The sequence below is a fragment of the Equus caballus genome, chromosome 1 (genome assembly GCF_041296265.1).
Source record: "Equus caballus isolate H_3958 breed thoroughbred chromosome 1, TB-T2T, whole genome shotgun sequence".
Lineage (NCBI taxonomy): Eukaryota > Metazoa > Chordata > Mammalia > Perissodactyla > Equidae > Equus > Equus caballus.
In genome coordinates, this window is record NC_091684.1 from 91,002,933 (window position 1) to 91,020,098 (window position 17,166).

The 17,166-nt window shown below is 36.5% G+C and overlaps 1 protein-coding gene across 1 annotated transcript in view; it reads right to left on the bottom strand.

Moving 5' to 3' along the window:
* Positions 1 to 325: 325 nt before the first annotated feature.
* TSNAX (translin associated factor X) overlaps positions 326 to 17,166 on the bottom strand; it is a 31,097-nt gene continuing 14,256 nt past the window's right edge. The window contains exons 5-6 of the mRNA XM_001492755.7: positions 5,935 to 6,062; positions 326 to 2,183 (exon numbers count right to left, since the gene is read on the bottom strand). Coding sequence (XP_001492805.2) covers positions 1,806 to 2,183; positions 5,935 to 6,062 — 506 coding nt within the window. The 3' untranslated portion in view covers positions 326 to 1,805. The remainder of the gene's footprint in view (positions 2,184 to 5,934; positions 6,063 to 17,166) is intronic.

Below are 17,166 nucleotides of genomic sequence, written 5' to 3' on the forward strand. Positions count from 1 at the left end.
GGCCATTTTCCCCTTCTCCTATGATGGCAATGCCCTAATTTGGTTTCTTGTGTTTGTCCTTCTCCTCCTGGATAAAAGGCACCTTGGTCTATCAATGTGATCTCATTCTCCTTCACACTAACTGGTTTAGGAGGATGGGAATGTTACCCAGTTTGGGTCAATGAGATGTGAAGAGACGTGTTTTCTGAAATTCTCCCTACCCCTGGGCTTATCTTAAGAAATAATAAATCACCATTATTAAGCTAGTCTATGTTAGGTTTCCTCTTTAAAATTCTACAACAGTTTGATTAAGTAATTCTCAATATGATCAAAAAGTAAGCTTAACTTTCATATTTTAATATTTTATTCAAAGACTTCAGTTCTAAACATCTGTAAGACATTTATCAATCTATCATTTTACTTTTAACATTATAAATTTAACTTCAAGTGGCAAAAGAAACAAAAATGTGTAACAAGACTGTATTTCAGCAGTGTATCTTCAAAAAGGAAAACCAGAAAACTCACTACCACCAAAACAAACAAAGAAACCTAACTTATTAGGCATGTCTATGCTCTATTTTCCTTTAGGTGATATTTTTTTGGAAAATTACACTTTCGAAGAAGAAGCCCTTGCAAACAGAGCTGCTAATGTTTCCAAAAATAAAATTCATTATCTAGATTCTCAAAACTCACAAAACCAAATGGAAATGTCTGGTTGTAAGCCAATAGTGTCATGCTCAAGTCAGTTTCACATCACAGGGAATAATCTATAACTAATTTCAGTAGGCAAATTTCAATTCTAAATATTGCTAAAGACTACCATTGTTATTCCCAACTGTGTTGACAATTGTCTTATTGCTGAATTGTACATGATAAATTTTCTTTGGCAACTTTTTATATTATCAATTAACACAACTGGACAACTATGAAGGCTTGGATTAACTTAGTATTTCAAAACTTCATTATAATTATTTAAATGTAATTTCTTATAGATGCTAGAATAGGAAAGCTTCCAAACATGCCTAATGTGATATAACGACAAAAAAAATTGCTAAATACTCATTACTAAAAGCTTTTCATTTTCAGTTGTATGTGCAAGTATATAATTAAACTCAAACACCAGTGAGAATATTACAATGTGAGCTCCAATTCTCTGTCAGACTTTCCGTGATAAAGGACAAAAATTTCATGTAGAAATTAACATCTGGGTTATTGTCAATTTTTCTAAAAGGCTGTTTCATATGAATTAAAAATGGTCTAAAATTAGCCAGAATATAATAGGAATTCTCACTACAATACCTCATAAAACTAAAGTATACTGATAACTTAATAATTTTTAATTCTTATTCTATGGAATAAGCCTGTTTTGGAGACTTGGAACAATATTACCAAGAAATTTAAACAGGAAGCTCTAATCCAGACGTATAACTAAGAAATCTTTATATAACAAAATCACCAACTTAAACTATAAATGGCTTCCACTAAATATAACCACTCCAAATTTCACACAACGTAAATTAAAGTAGGTATGGCAGAAAGTGCACTCTGAAGCATGGTTCACATTACAAAGATAAACGATGAAGTTTAGCCAGCAAAAATCCAAACAGGCATATCTGCAAACATCTGTATGCAAACTTTCATGAGTAAGATATAAGAAACGATTCATTTCGATAATTTTATGTACAGCTTGTATACAATTTAAAACACGTACAACCAAAAACATTTCTATGTAAAAGCCACAATAAAGTCAAATGAAATACTAAATAACAGTCTTACAAATTGGTCTCTCTTAGTTCTCAAGAGAATAATAAATGAGTAATGATATTCTAAGAAATGCCCTCTTCTTGATCAATCATTTCTGTTTTAACTGAAAAGACATCTGCCAGCATATGTTTTGGAATTTCTGAACCTCTGACTTTCAAGGCATAACAAGCATTCTCCACTTTGGCCAGACTTTGTTTCAAGGTATACAGCTTCTTAGAAACCTCATAAGGTCCAGTATTGCCAATGAATGAAAACCCATCATAAACGTGACGTAAAAACTGGCTCACTTCAAAAGGGGTGTCAATGTCTCCATTCCCCACACTGTTAATACACATCCGCATCAACTCTCCAGTTAAATCAGCCACTCCCAGAAGGTAATCAACAGGTGTGATTTTCAGTCTCCAAGTACCAAACTGCTTATCCTGTGCATCAGAGCAGGACTGGTAAAAAAAAAAACAACACACACACACACACACACAAAGAAAACACACTGTGAAAAAGAGTGAACATGCAAGTATCACATTTATTATAAGGTACAAAATCAAAAGCAGATCAGTCATACTAATCTCCTCTAAATAAAATGACCATTTGGGACATTACAAGAGGAATTCATGCCCTAGGTAGGGGGTTGAACTAAAGGACTTCAAGATAATTTTGAAATCTAATACTGTATCATTATAAAATCAACTATTTCCAATGTCACCTGACATACAAAATAAAATTGAAACATTCTTAAACAAGGCCTAATAACTTTACTGCATGACAATTGCTAACTTATTTAAATGACAAATCATAAAGCCCTCCAAGGTTTGTGATCCATTCCATTTTTCCTAAGTCACTTAGGCCCTTTGTGCCCTCTCTTCTATTCCCACTCAGCACTGACTATCATGATTTATTACTCTCTCACTTCAACCTCCTCAGTTCCTTTAGACTCCTATTTTTCTACTGCACCTGCCCAGCAAAAACACAACCCTGAATCAATATTAAAATCTACTCTTGTTAGTGCTTTCTTCAAGTGGCTGAATACCACTGAGCTAAACAATAATAATAATCACAACTATTATATAGTTTGTACTGCTACAAATTACTCACCAATCCTCTGACTTATTCTTAGTTCTCTCTCCAGTCTCTTCAAACACTATTCCAAATCTTCAGCACTCTCCTCAGCCCCCTACTCAATCCCAAACCACTCCACTCTCAGTAGACAATCTTGCCTACTTTCACTGGCCTGGCCATTTGCCAGATCATTAGGCACAAGCTCTCTCAATTACCTTATCCCTACAAAAAAAAAAACTTATTTATGTCCACACCCGTCTTTACCTTCTATCCTCCAGTCTCAGATGATGAGTTGTCCCTCCTCTTGTTTGAGGTTAACTCTTCCAAATGACCTTGACCCATCTCCTCCCACCTCTTCCAGGACCTTGCTTCATAAGGTGTATGCCCTTGGGCAAGTTATTTCATCTCTCTAAACCTCAGTTTCCTCATCTGTAAAATGGGATAACAGTACCTACCTCAGAGGTTTATTTTAAGGATGAGATAACATTTACCAAGTTCTTGGCATAATGCCCAATACAAAGCAAATCCTCAATAAATGTTAGCTACTATCACCATTACCATCACCATGTCAAGCTCCTCTGTCCACATCAATTTCTCCCTCTCTCTACTGGATTCTTTCTGGAAGAGGCGACGCCTAAATTGTTATTAAAAGTCTGTATGAGACTTAGCTAGGTGAAGCTGCAATTCTACTGGAGGACATTTTACGCAGAGGGAACTACAAGGCACGCAGGGGAGAACTGTACTGTATATTTGAGGGATTAGTGAGGTAGTTCTCTTGAGCAAAGTTTAAAGTAATAAGTAGTGCAGGATGAGTCTAGAAAGATAGAGGTAGAAAGTCACAGTAAGGAATTTAAACTTTATAGGTAATAAGAGAATTAAGCAAGGAAATGAGTCAAATTTAACTTTGAGTAAATATTCACTCATTCATTATATATGGTTGGACTCTTCAGAGACCATCTGGTCCAAACCTCTGAATGTAGAGAACAAGAAACAGCACAGGTAATATAGGTAGCTAATGGCAGAATTGGATGAGTGCCCAAAGTCGACTTTCCAATTATTCTGATGCCTTTGAAACTACATCATGACATAAAAATACCTGCTATGTTTTCTTTCTATTAATTATTAGAGAACTGGCATCTTTTCAGAAAAAGTAGATTGGGTTTGGGGGTTGGGGGGACGGCTGCATTTCATAAGTCATTTATAAAAACAACTTTTGCTTAAGAAAATACTGATGTTCTTTGATTCTATCGTTAGAAAGAAGGAGTTCCCTGGTTACAACTCAGAAGTTGAGTATGTTAAAAAATTAACAAATGTCAACTAATAAATTGCCATGGAAATAAATTCTGCTTTACTGATAATGTATATTAGAAACTAGGGAAAAGAAAATGACTTAAAACGCAGTTTTTCAACACAGATCTGAAGTATTTAGGGGTGAAATATGACATCTATAATTTACTTTAAAGTGGTTTAGTAAAAAGTACTTAGATGAAGCAAATATGGCAAAATGTTAACTATTATTGAATCTGGGTAGTTGGTATGTGGCTAGTCATGTATTCTCTATACTTTCTCTATATAGTATTCTCTATACTTTTCTGTATGTTTGAAATTTTCCATAATAAAGAGTTTTAAAAAAATTTAAATGGTTTTGACAATATCCTCAATAAGCAAGTCAGAGCAAAATACCTTCCTATCAAATTCCCAGAATTTTCAGCAGCAAGAATCTTTAGCAGTAAAAGGAAAAATTATTTATGAACATAGTCTTAACAATTTGAAAACTGTTTATAAATATGACACCATAATCTTTGAATAATTTAGTACCTAAATCCTGAAAACAGTGCATTTACTTTATTCTCTTTTATTCTCTTTACCTTTTTGCCCTGATATTTCCATTTGGATTTAGAGAACTTGAAAGGAAGGTATGGCAACTTCCCTAATATATTTAAGAAGCAGAGTCAAATAGGCTTACCTTACTGCTTTGTGTAATTCAATCTTCACTAAATGAATCAAAAATATGAAAGAATTTTACTTCTCAAAATGAACTTCCTCCTGAATAAACTTCATATAATTTTAAAAACTGAGAAAATGCATAGCTTCCTTAGAGTAAGTTCTAACTGTCATGCCAAATTCTCACTTTTCAATATTACCATTTTAGTTAATATTCAAGAAAATATTATTTCTACAGCTTCTTCCATATTCTGCCTACCTATCCTGATTCTTTGAGTGATGTTTAAAAAAAGAGAGAGAGAAAGAAAAGATGAAGGAAAATAACGAAAGGAAAGAAACTAATTTTATCTTTAAGTGTCCAGGTATCTCAGGAGGTATCAAATATTCAAAATCTCACCTCGCTGCCCGGATACCACATCTTGAAACCCAAAAAAAAACCCAGTATTTATTTAAAAGTCAAACCTCAAGAGTTTCTCTTAATTCAGAAGAGCTACATAATTTTCAGATACAAGCATTATGAACTGAGTAAGTGATTAACAGCTCTCACTATATCACAACTTCATATTAACTTGGATAACGACAACTAACTATTGAGCACATATGTGTCATGTGCTATACACTGCCTAATTTAAAACCTTTAAATCGAATCCTTTGCTTCTTGGAGATGGACACCTGGCACAGGGATCCCTAGAGCACACTTTGAGAAAGACTGGCAGAGTGGACAAGGGCACTGGCTTGGATTCAAGACACCTAGTTTCAAAGCTTAGCTCTGTCACACTGGCTGCGTGGTTTCTGTAAGATACTTGAACTCTCTAAAAGTCTGTTTCTTTCTTTGTAAAATGAGGGTGATAATTCTTACCTCTTAAGGTTAATAAAAGGATTAAATGAGACAGTGCTTATTAAGAGCACAGAGTAAATACACTGTAAAACCAAAAGTGGACTTACAGTAATCATTCAACAATGCTTTAGGTAAAGAGTATTATTTTCCCCCAACATACATGCTGTTGTTCTATTCACTAACTAAAACACTTAAAAAGACCATTTCCCTAGTTGGGAATCTATGAAACCACACTTTAGAAAGAATATAGCCATCTCAATATTCTTAGCATTATAAGCCAGTAAATCTCCTAAAATCATTATATTATTAAATAAATTATGTAATAAGTGTGAAATATGATTTTAAATTCTTACAGTCTTATTTTCTTTCCCATTGTCTTCTGTTGTAAATATCAATTGTTTATTAATCTCATCCATACTGATAAGTGATCGTGTTTTGATGAAGTGTTGAAAAGAGACAGCCTCCACATATTCCTGCAGTCCTGAAAAAACAAAAAAATTACTAAGAAACAACCACTAAATTACTAAGATCATAATAAAGAACTTCCAATTGATTATTACCTAGTTCAACAAAAGCTTAACCGATGTCTACTATAATGCTAGCACTAGATTTGATACTTAGAATACAAAGAATCTCTTGGGGGTAGACGGTGGGGACTAGCACTGAACACAGCAAACATTTCTGTGACTGAACTTGACAGACAATCGAATAAAAATGTATTCAACTACTTCTATTTCATGAATCATTAGTCTTAAAAATCTACTCTCTTTCTTACAGAGAAACGTCAAAGACTTTTAGAAGAAATTTTTTTTAAGAATTTAAGAGCTATTACAAAAATTCTAAGAAGCTTTCATAGAAACTATACAATAGGTTATTTTTTGATCCCTTAAGCAGCAAACAGACAATGATTCAATCAAATAAGACACAAAATTAAAGATTATTTGGACCTTTCTTAAAATTTTAATAGGTAAAAAAACATTTGAAATAATACAAATTAAAGTGTCAAAATACAAAATACTGTTTTTCTCCTCATAGTTCAAAATCAATCTAAGAAGAGATAACTCCTTTCTGCTTTAGTAGTTTAAGTTAAAAAAAAAAAAAAAAGCTAATAGGCAACACAATTTTGCACCAGATGTAAATTCTACAAAAGTCACACTGAATTAAAAATAAATTTTGGTAAAGGTCAAAAATAGTACTATAAATAGTTTTTCAAGTGTTTAGAAACAACTAAATTCTATAGCCCTAATTTTCAATATTATTTTATGATGTCTTTGTTTGTAAGGTGATACTAACAGGGAAAAAATGTTTCTTAAAATGATTATCATTATTGTTAGGTTAGGAAACTGTCTTAGTCTCCTTTTTGAAAGCTTTATTGTAAAAACAAGAAGAGGAAAATGAAGTCTGATTATGGAAAGAAAACTCAGAACTTAACTTAGTAGAATAATCAGTATTTAAGTTGTTTCTTTACCACTTTTTACGACCAAGTCCTGCTACTCACACAACCTCCCAGCAGCTGACAATAAAAATCAGGCTTGGCAATATTAGTGTTGAGAAGGCTGACCACTACGGTATTGTCACATCAAACGCCACACAAGGGTCAAAGACACAAAGGGAAATGGATGACCTGGTTTTGACAGTGATAAGAAAAAACTAAATGAAAATATCCTGACTCATTTTGAGCCACAAATGATGTTAAAGTAAGGTCAGAAAATAGGTGCCTTCAGCTGACAGACTAGAAGATAACAGAATAGGAAACTTTTTAATAAACCATAACATGCTGAAAAATGAAACAAAGTTGAGTTTAACAAAACAAATAACATCTTTTACATTTACAATAAAAATATTTTTGTAAAATTTCAGTTTATGAATAGGTGACCACCCAGTTCCCTTACCTAAAACAATCTATATTTCTCATTTCCTTCCAGAAATACTTCATGTTTACAAAAGCAAACAGCAAAACTTAAGGACCACCCAGCACATCTCTAAATATGCTCTAATATGGTTACTTCTTATGAATGAGCTAAATAGAAGATATGTGCACAAAGATTTATGTACACTAATGCTCATCATTACAATCATTATGGTAAAATAATGGAAAAAACTTAAAAGGTCAATAATAGATGTGCCATTGATCAACTTACTGTTTCTCAGCTCCATTATTTCAGATAATGGAAGTGGACCCTAAAACCCATTTCTCCTTTGCCAGCTGGCACAATATTAAACTTTGTTGGTAGAGGGCACTGGAAGGACAGCAAGGAAGGAAAAAGCTCTCTTCCTGGTTCTGATGCGCCCCTCCTGACAGCCTTCTCTATCTGGGGCAATCAGCAGCTCAAAGAAGCCAGTAGCACATGGCATCTCCTTGGGGGCAGTTTCCCTCTGCACTCCAGAGAGCAGCTTCCCAGTGAGCCACCTCCTTGGGCAAGGGGCTTCATGGCATAGCGTCTCCCCACGGACAGTTTCCCAGAGAATTCCATCAGTTCAACACCTCAGCAAACTTCTCTGCCACACAATGGGCCGTGCCTTCAGGAGCTGAGGGAGGGTGGAGGTGAGGGATGGATTCTCCCAGATTTGTTCCTTCGTTAGACACTCTGCTTCACCCCTGGTGTAGGGGCTGCTCCCTCTATCGGATATTCCTGTTCAGAGTTCACTCTTCCTATTACTAGGTAGCCCACACACAGTTCTTTATATTAAACTTTCCCTGTTCAAATTACTATGCAGTTTCTATTTCTGTTTAGACTCTGATAAACACAATAGGAAATTAGGAAAATAAATAACAGTATTATTTCTCCTTCATCCCTGTGACTATTGAGGAGGTGTTCTATCTTTTGAGGCTAGTCCCTGTACCTAGGCTCAGGATCAAGATGCAATCCTAGCAGGAAGCTTAACATGGATTCTCCCTTCAATGTATGGGGTGTTCCGCCTTATGTTCTCTACTGGGCGCTGTCAATATTTCAACATACTCAGATCTCTTCCATCCATCGGTCCCACCATTCCTCCTAACTGTTGCTCCATCGTCGCTCTCCTCCCCTTCAGAGCTAATTTCTTCAAGCAGCTGGCTACACTTCCTCACTAACCTCACCTCACACTTCTAGCTTAAGCCCATCTCTACACCAAAATAGCTCTCACTAAGGTTACCATACTTAACAAGTCTGACATTTTTTTCAGTCTTAATCTTAGCAGCATTCAGCATTCTGACCACTTTTTCCTTCTATAAACAAGCTTCTTTGTGGTTCCTTTCATAGCATCATCTCCCGGTTTCCCTTTTTTCTACCTCTCTGACCAGGTCTTCTTAGTCTCTGCCTCTATTAGTACTAGGCTCTCTCAAATTCATCTACACTTGGCTTCAATTAACCCTGCCATCCCTCAACTTGACATCTCTGGCTGAGAGCCACATATGTCCAAATGCATACTTGACAATCCCACCAGAGGGACCTCAAAATCAACACGTCCAACCATGAACTCACAATATTCCTTCCAAACCTGGTCCTCTTTGTTCTGCCAGTCCTGAGACCCTCCTGGCCTTCTCCCATCCATTTCTTACCTCTTCTCATCCATTCCCGCACTGTTTGCCTTTTTAATATAGAACTACGACCACACCACTTCCCTGCCAAATAGCTTTCCATGGCTCTCATGATACAAAGTAAAATCAGTAACATGGCTTCTAAGACCCTGTTTAATTCCACCCCCACCTACATCATCAGCCTCAACTCATGCTGTAGTCAAGTTACAACCCACCAAGAGTTACATTTCAAAGATGGGTACATAAACCCCTATCTATATAATATCAGAATTGTTCTTAAAAAATCAACAAAAGTATAAGACTTGTATATACTCTATAATATGCATTTTTACTACAGCTAGTATAAATCACTACTTCTACAACATTTCTAGGCATCATCCTGTCCCCAAATTCCTGTAGTTGGCTTACATTTCAGGGCCATGTTGAGCAAAAATAGCAGTGCTGTAAATGCTGGAATCAAACATAAGTGGCAAAGTTCTTGTCCTACACGTGGTAATTGATAGTGGTGGGAGAGAACAAAGAACTAAGACTGTATCAGTTGAAGGCGGAGCACACATATTTTCCTGAGCCTTCATGCTAAGTCTCAATGATACCACCAAACAATCATTATCTCAGTTGAATGGGTATAAACACGTATAAGCTTGAAGATGGAGGAGGATCACATCTATACAACTATAAACTCAAATTGATTTGATGGTCAAGGTACAAATTCCAGCGTGCCGCTCAAAGTAGAAGAAACAAATCAGTCAGAAGTGAGGTTATCACTTAAACATTTCTCACGGCAATACTATGTGAAAATTAACACTATGTGTCAATTTGGCTAACTATGCTGCTCAGCTGTTTGGTCAAACACTAGTCTAGACGTGGGTGTGAAAGTATTTTAGAGAAATAAGTTTAAGTTTCAAAGTTTAGCAATGGTCAAGAGGGAGAAGAAGAAAAAAAGAAAACAGTGAAAAAAAGCAAATCAGTATTTTTTTAAACTATTCCTGACTGTGAATTTTATTTAACAAAGACAACAACTACAGGTGGACATATGGTAAAATGTCATTCCATTGTGAATGGAAAAAAATATCTGGCTGAATTCATTAGTTGTAAGTTGTTTTGTTCACGTGAGACAATTTACAGCATGGAAAATGGTTTTAATGAATATTATTTTTTTAAACAATTTGTAGTTAGTAAAATCAACTAAGTACAACCAACTTCCAGGCCTGTGCCTCAACTGTAAAACAAAAGTAGTAGACGCCATGAGCTCTATGGTATCTTTCAAATTTAAAATGGTATGAACTATCCTTTCTACTGAAATGACAAAAAAAAAAAAGTCCAGGTTAGTGAAACTAAATTATATGGCAACCAAACAGGAACGCCATTTGCTTCTGCAACAAAGCACTGCTGAATGATATAAAAAATTAGTAGTATCTTGTTGCTAAAATGTTTGCAGTCTTATAAACAAATGCATATGAAATAATACTAAATTCACCAAATAGGGTAAACATTTACCATTTCAACCACTTTAAAGTGTACAGTTCTGTGGCATTAAGTTCATTCATATTGTTGTGCAACCATCACCACCCTCTATCTCGAGAACTCTTTTTATCTTATAAAAGTGAAACTCTGCACCCATTAAATAGTAACTCCTCACTTCCCTCCTCCCGCTGCCCCTACCAACCAGCATTTTATTATCTGTGTCTATGAATGTGGATACTCTAGTACTTCATCTAAGTGGAATCATACAGTATTTGTCGTTTCGTGACTGGCTTATTTCACTTACATAATGTCCTCAAGGTTCATTCATCCATGTTGTAACATGTATCAAAGTTTCCTTCAAAGGCTGAAGATTTGACTGCATGGATATATGACATTTTATTTATCCATTCATCTACTGATGAAAACTGAGTTTGCTTCTACCTTTTGGGTATAATGCTGCTATGAACAAGAGTATACAAATATCTGCTCGAGTCCCTGCTCTCAATTCTTTTGGATATATACCCAGAAGCCTCCAACAAGACTTTTTTTTTTTTTAAAGATTTTATTTTTTTCCTTTTTCTCCCCAAAGCCCCATGGTACATAGTTGTATATTCTTCATTGTGGGTCCTTCTAGTTGTGGCACGTGGGATGCTGCCTCGGCGTGGTTTGATGAGCAGTGCCATGTCCGCACCCAGGATTCAAACCAACGAAACACTGGGCCGCCTGCAGCGGAGTGCGCAAACTTAACCACTCAGCCATGGGGCCAGCCCCTCCAACAAGACTTTTAAAAAATATAAATAAAATATTAGGAGTAGCTTTCTAAGTCCGGAGTGTCAATTATATGTAAGATAACGTATCTGGTATTTCACAGCCATCTTTTTAATGCTCATAATCTTACGTGGCTGTATTACTATCCTTCCTTTATGGATGAACAAACTGAGGCTCAAAGAAGTTAAGAAACATAGTGAACAGGTGACGTAGTGAATAGTGAAAAAACATTTCTTCTTTTTTTTTAAAGATTTTTTATTTTTTTCCTTTTTCTCCCCAAAGCCCCCCAGTACATAGCTATATATTCTTCGTTGTGGGTCCTTCTAGTTGTGGCATGTGGGACGCTGCCTCAGCGTGGTGTGATGAGCAGTGCCATGTCCGTGCCCAGGATTCAAACCAACGAAACACTGGGCTGCCTACAGTGGAGAACATGAACTTAACCACTTGGCCACGGGGCCAGCCCCTTGAAAACACATTTCTATAACTCAAAAGCTCACACCCTTCCTACCGTATCTGCTTCTTTACATTCAACTCCATCTAAAACATACTCAGTTTTCCCCCCACTGAATCCCCAGTTCAGCTTTTCTCCATGCTTTATTTAACTTTATTCTCTAGTCTCTCATACCATATGCTATGCTATTCTGTGCCTATGTTGCCCTCTCTCAAATCTTTTTCTACCCGTAAAAAAAAACAAGTTTAAATGTTTTGATACATCACAATCAAGGCAGCACTCATCTCTTCACACCCAATACATAAAATTTATATTTCAATTCAATGTTTCAGTCGGCTTTGTATTATGAACAGCTGTATGACCACCAATTTTGCACCCTAGAACTGTGAGGGCAAGGATCACGCCTTTACAACTTTCCTCCTTTTCCCTTCCCCAAAGATAGCACTTGATATACTCAACAGTCTCAACTGTTTAGTAAATGGCTTCTAATAATCTCTCCCTGCTCCTCCTCACTAGTTTTATGAAACTCTAAGGGTTTTGACAAAAATATTTTAGAATTTGGTATTCAAATGTTCAGAACTATCTAATTGTACTTAATTTACAGTACTTTGGATTTAAGTCCATTAAGAAAGAAACATTCCTTAAGTTCAAACAGATGAAGTTCACAATTAGAGGTCTTATAATTATCTGATTTATTTTTTAAAGGGGAACAAAGAGGATACAGAACAAGAGTCCTCAAAATTCATCTGTGTCAGTCTCTCTTAATGCGGGCTGCTATCAAATATGACATTTTCAAGTATATTTAAAGTCATTATTTAAGTTGTCCTCAGGATGTGTTTGTTTATTCAAGTTACTTCAGAGATGAGGTGGCCATTTCTGCTCCATAGAAATTAGGTTTCATGATATACTATAGAGAAAGTTCAAGGACATCTAGCCCAAAACACTGAAAAGCATTTTTAGTCACATCTAGTTAAAAGGATGTTTAAACAAGTTATGTTTCAACTTGATGAAAAGGACATCCGCTATTTTCAATGAATAATCCCCAAGGTGAAAAATCTCAACCTACTGCCATATTCCATCAAACAATGCCTTCCCCTTCTGCTTTTGCCTTGGAAGAAATCCAATTAGAATTATTTACAGATAGGCTGCCAGTAAGAGAGAAGTTTGTAGGTTGCTTTTATGTAATTTGTTATTTTTCTTCTTGTTCTCCTATTAGAACATATACAAGGAAACCCAATTAAAGGCTTCTGATTGTTTTTACTTATTCTTACAATATTTAAGCAATATACATCCAGTCCAAATCTCCATCAAAAACCAATATAAAGGTAAACAGGCAAGACAGAGGTTTCATTATAAATTTGAATTTCACATCTCAACTTTCTCTCCAGGCTTTTAGTGTTTTAAAAAATTGTTTGCCATATGACCCAGCAATTCCACTCCCAGGTATATACCCAAGAGACTGAGGCATGTGTTCACACAAGACCTGTAAATAAATGTGTAGCAGTATTACTCACAATAGCCAAAAAGTAGAAACAACCCAATGTCCATCAACTGATGAATGGATAAACAAAGTGTGGTACACACGTAAAATGGAACATTATTCAGCCACAAAAAGGAATAAAGTATGGATACATGCTATGACATAGATGAACCTTGAAAACAACTATGCTAAGTGAAAGAAGCTAGACACGAAAGCCCACATATTGTATGATTCCATTTATATAAGATCCAGAATAAGCAAATCCTTGGAGACAGAAAGCAGATTAGTACTTGCCTAGAGTTGGCAGTATTGGGATGGAGGAAGATGGGGAGTGACTGCTAATGAGTAAAGGGGTTTCTTTTTGGGGTGATTAAAATATTCTGGAATTAGATAGTGGTGATAGCTGTACAACAGCTTGTGGTTATACTAAAAATGACCTAATTATACAATTTAAAAGGGTTAATTTTATGGTATGTAAATCATATCTCAATTTTTTAAAATTGCATTTATAACTACTTGCAAGAATACCACCTGAACTTTTTCAAAAGTTAGCTTTACCAGATCACTGAAATATTTAAGTAAAATGAGAGTGGGTTTGATTCACAGGCCACTCTACTAAAAATCTACTCTCAAATACATAAATGATACATAGAAAATAACTATCTCTCTAAGTCTTAGCTTTGTAAAGCATGTGCAATCATACTACTAACAGTAAAACTTAAATGCAATGCAACCCATTTGGATCTTGTCTTTCTGGGCAGGGTTTTTACTTCAGCACTGAAGAGTACATGTTGAGCAAATAGTATGAGTTTCTATCCAAAATGAAAATAAATTTTAGAATTCAGCACACTATTACAGATTAATTCTGCGACATTCCAGTAGGGAAGAGAACAAACATTTGTTAACAGCTATTTGCCAAACAAAATAAGAAATGCTTTCCACAAACATATTTCATTTAATTTTCAAAACAATCCATGAGGGAGCTATTACTGCTCCCACAGTACAGGTGAGAAAGTTGAAATTCAGATAATTGTATACTTTGTTCTAAGGAACATCGGAGCAAAAATATAAGCCCATATCCGTCTGACAACAGAGCCTCTCTTTCCACTTCACCTCACTAAGTAAATTTTATCTGTTAAAAGCAAACCTGCATGAGTAGAAAAGATAATAGCAATCAGAGGATCTCCTGAATCTCCCAGAGATGACTTTCCCAAGACCGAAGGATCACACTCTCTTCCTCTCTCACTGAATCACTACAGTAATCCCTTAAACTACTGCGTCAGCACATAAAACTCCCTCATCCCTTGGGGTGATATTCAAAATATTTTAACAGGAATATAAATTATTACATAAATCAATATAAATCAAAAACTTTAAAAGTATTTTTTATTCTCTTACTACATTAAACTACATTAATTATAAAACTGCTTACCATGTGATATAAGATATAGTATAAATTATTCATCATATCAGGGCCGGCCCTGTGGCATAGTGGTTAAATTCTGCATGCTCCACTTTGGCGGCCCAGGTTTGCAGGTTCAGATCCTGGGTGCAGACCTACACCACTCGTCAGCCATGCTATGGTGGAGACCCACAGATAATGTGGAGGAAGATTGGCAACATGTTAGCTCAGGGCTAATCCTCCTCAGGAAAAAAATATTATTCATCAAATCATTCTGATAACTCTCAAATCATTTCTTGATTTTCAGATGCTGTTGGAAAGATCTTTTGATTTGTCTTTCTCTAGCTAAATAATGCCCTTGTCTAGCCATGATTTGATACTGGGAACATTATCAAACTCTTCCCCTGACTTCCTCCATTAAAATGGCAGTCATTAGGTGACTGGGGATCCTGCCTATGTGGGGATTCACAGGCCTGCCTCCATTTCAGCTTCCAATTCTCCCCACCACTTATCAAATCTGTGTTCCTCTCTCCTCTAATCATTGAGGGATGAAGGGAGAAGGTGAAAAGAAAGGCGGCTTGTGATGTCACCTGTTGGGGGCATGTGCCATCCTTTGGTAGTTCAGTAAGACCCAGGACAGACGCCCTTCCCCAAGACCTTTTCCCTGTGTGCAGAAACAGCTGCGCCCCTCTCCATCAGGGGGTATGTCTCAAAGAAAGCAAAGCTCCCTGAAACCATCTCAAAGCCTACTACTCCAACCTGAGGGAACACGCTCTGCATGAAACACCTGTTTATATCCTCAGTTCCCAGGAGACTTCCCAAACACCATCTGCTTCTCCCCTTAGGGCATTTCTTTTGGAAGTTTACAGAAGAGGGCCACAGCTCAGGGGTACAACACAAATTCCCCTACTCTAACCTTGAACCTAACCCAAAGTAACTCCCCAGTCTAACCACCCAAAAATAATGATTTCTGCAACTTGCCCTGGCTGCAGTGCACAAACCAAACGTACATTATGAGCTGAATTACGTCCCCCTAAAATTCCTATGTTTAAGACCTAACCCCTAGTATCTCAGAATGGACTATATTTGGATACCGGGTCTTTAAGCTAAAATGAGGCCGTTAGGGTGGACCCTAATCCAACCTGACTGGTGTCCTTATGAGAAGAGGAGATTAGGACACAGAGAGAGACACAGGGCACAGAAGAAAGGATACAGAGAGAGGGCGTCCATCTTTAAGACAAATATAGAGGCCTCAGAAAAAACCCAACCCTGCCAACACCTTGATCTTAGACTTAAGCCACCAGAACTGTTAGAATTTAAATTTCTGTCATTTAAGCCACCCAGTTTGGCACTTTATAACGGCAGTCCTAGCAAACTAATATAGTATCTTGGAATCATGGTGCATGTTTGGCTTCTGAGATAAACCAGGTACACTGAAATTTGTATTATTAATTAATTTTACTACTCATCACAGATAATAATATACTACTTACCAACAGACACAGAAGTATGTTTTTATTTCAACAACCAAAATGGCCATAATAGTGCATCAAGCTGAATATCTTGCCCTATTTCTCCTCCACTGTCACCCTGCTGCAATTAACTAGCAAAATCCTAACCATGAATCAATCTTTCTACTTCATTCATTCCCACTGCTGCACAACAGAAAAGATCACATTTATTGATCACGTAAACTTCAAAAATGATTAACAATAACTATTAAATGTTCCTGGTTAAGTTCCCACCCCCATTCCCCTCAGAGTCATTCTTGTATCTCCAGTCTTCCATCATTTCCGAACCACTCCCCCACCTCCCATCCCTTCTCAGCACATGATAGGAAAGGAGAGTTACTGAACAAGATCTTCCTCATTTGCCTACCTCTGCACCCATCCTAACTGCCCGTCTCCAAAAAGCCGGCTTTCCTCTCATATAAGGCTTGTCACTCTACCCAAGCTTTGGATCCCATCCTCTCCTGATTCTTCAGGGATCCTATTCCATCAAATACTCTATTCTACTTCCCTTAGCTAAGGTTCCACAGGACCCAGTCTTTATTTAGACTGTCTTCTCACTCTACACTCTCCTTGGACAATCTTATCCATGTCTGTAAATCCAACTACAGCTTATAAACTATGATCCAAGGCTGCAACTGCAGATGAGTCCTTATTCTCTAGACTCATCTATCCATTTGCCTATTAGGCAGCTACTTAGATGCCCACAATTTCCAATTATGGTAGTCCCCCCTTATCCATGGTTTTGCTTTCCACGGTTTCAGTTACCCATCATCCGAAAACATTAAATGGAAAATTTCAGAAATAATTTGTAAGTTTCAAATTGCATGCCATTCTGAGCAGTGTGATGAAATCTTGCGCCATCCTGCTCCATCTTGCCCAGGACGTGAATCCATACGTTTTTGTCCAGCAGATCCATGCTGTATACGCCACCTGCCCATTAGTCACTTAGTAGCTTAGTAGTCACTTAGTCATCAGATCAACTGCCAAAA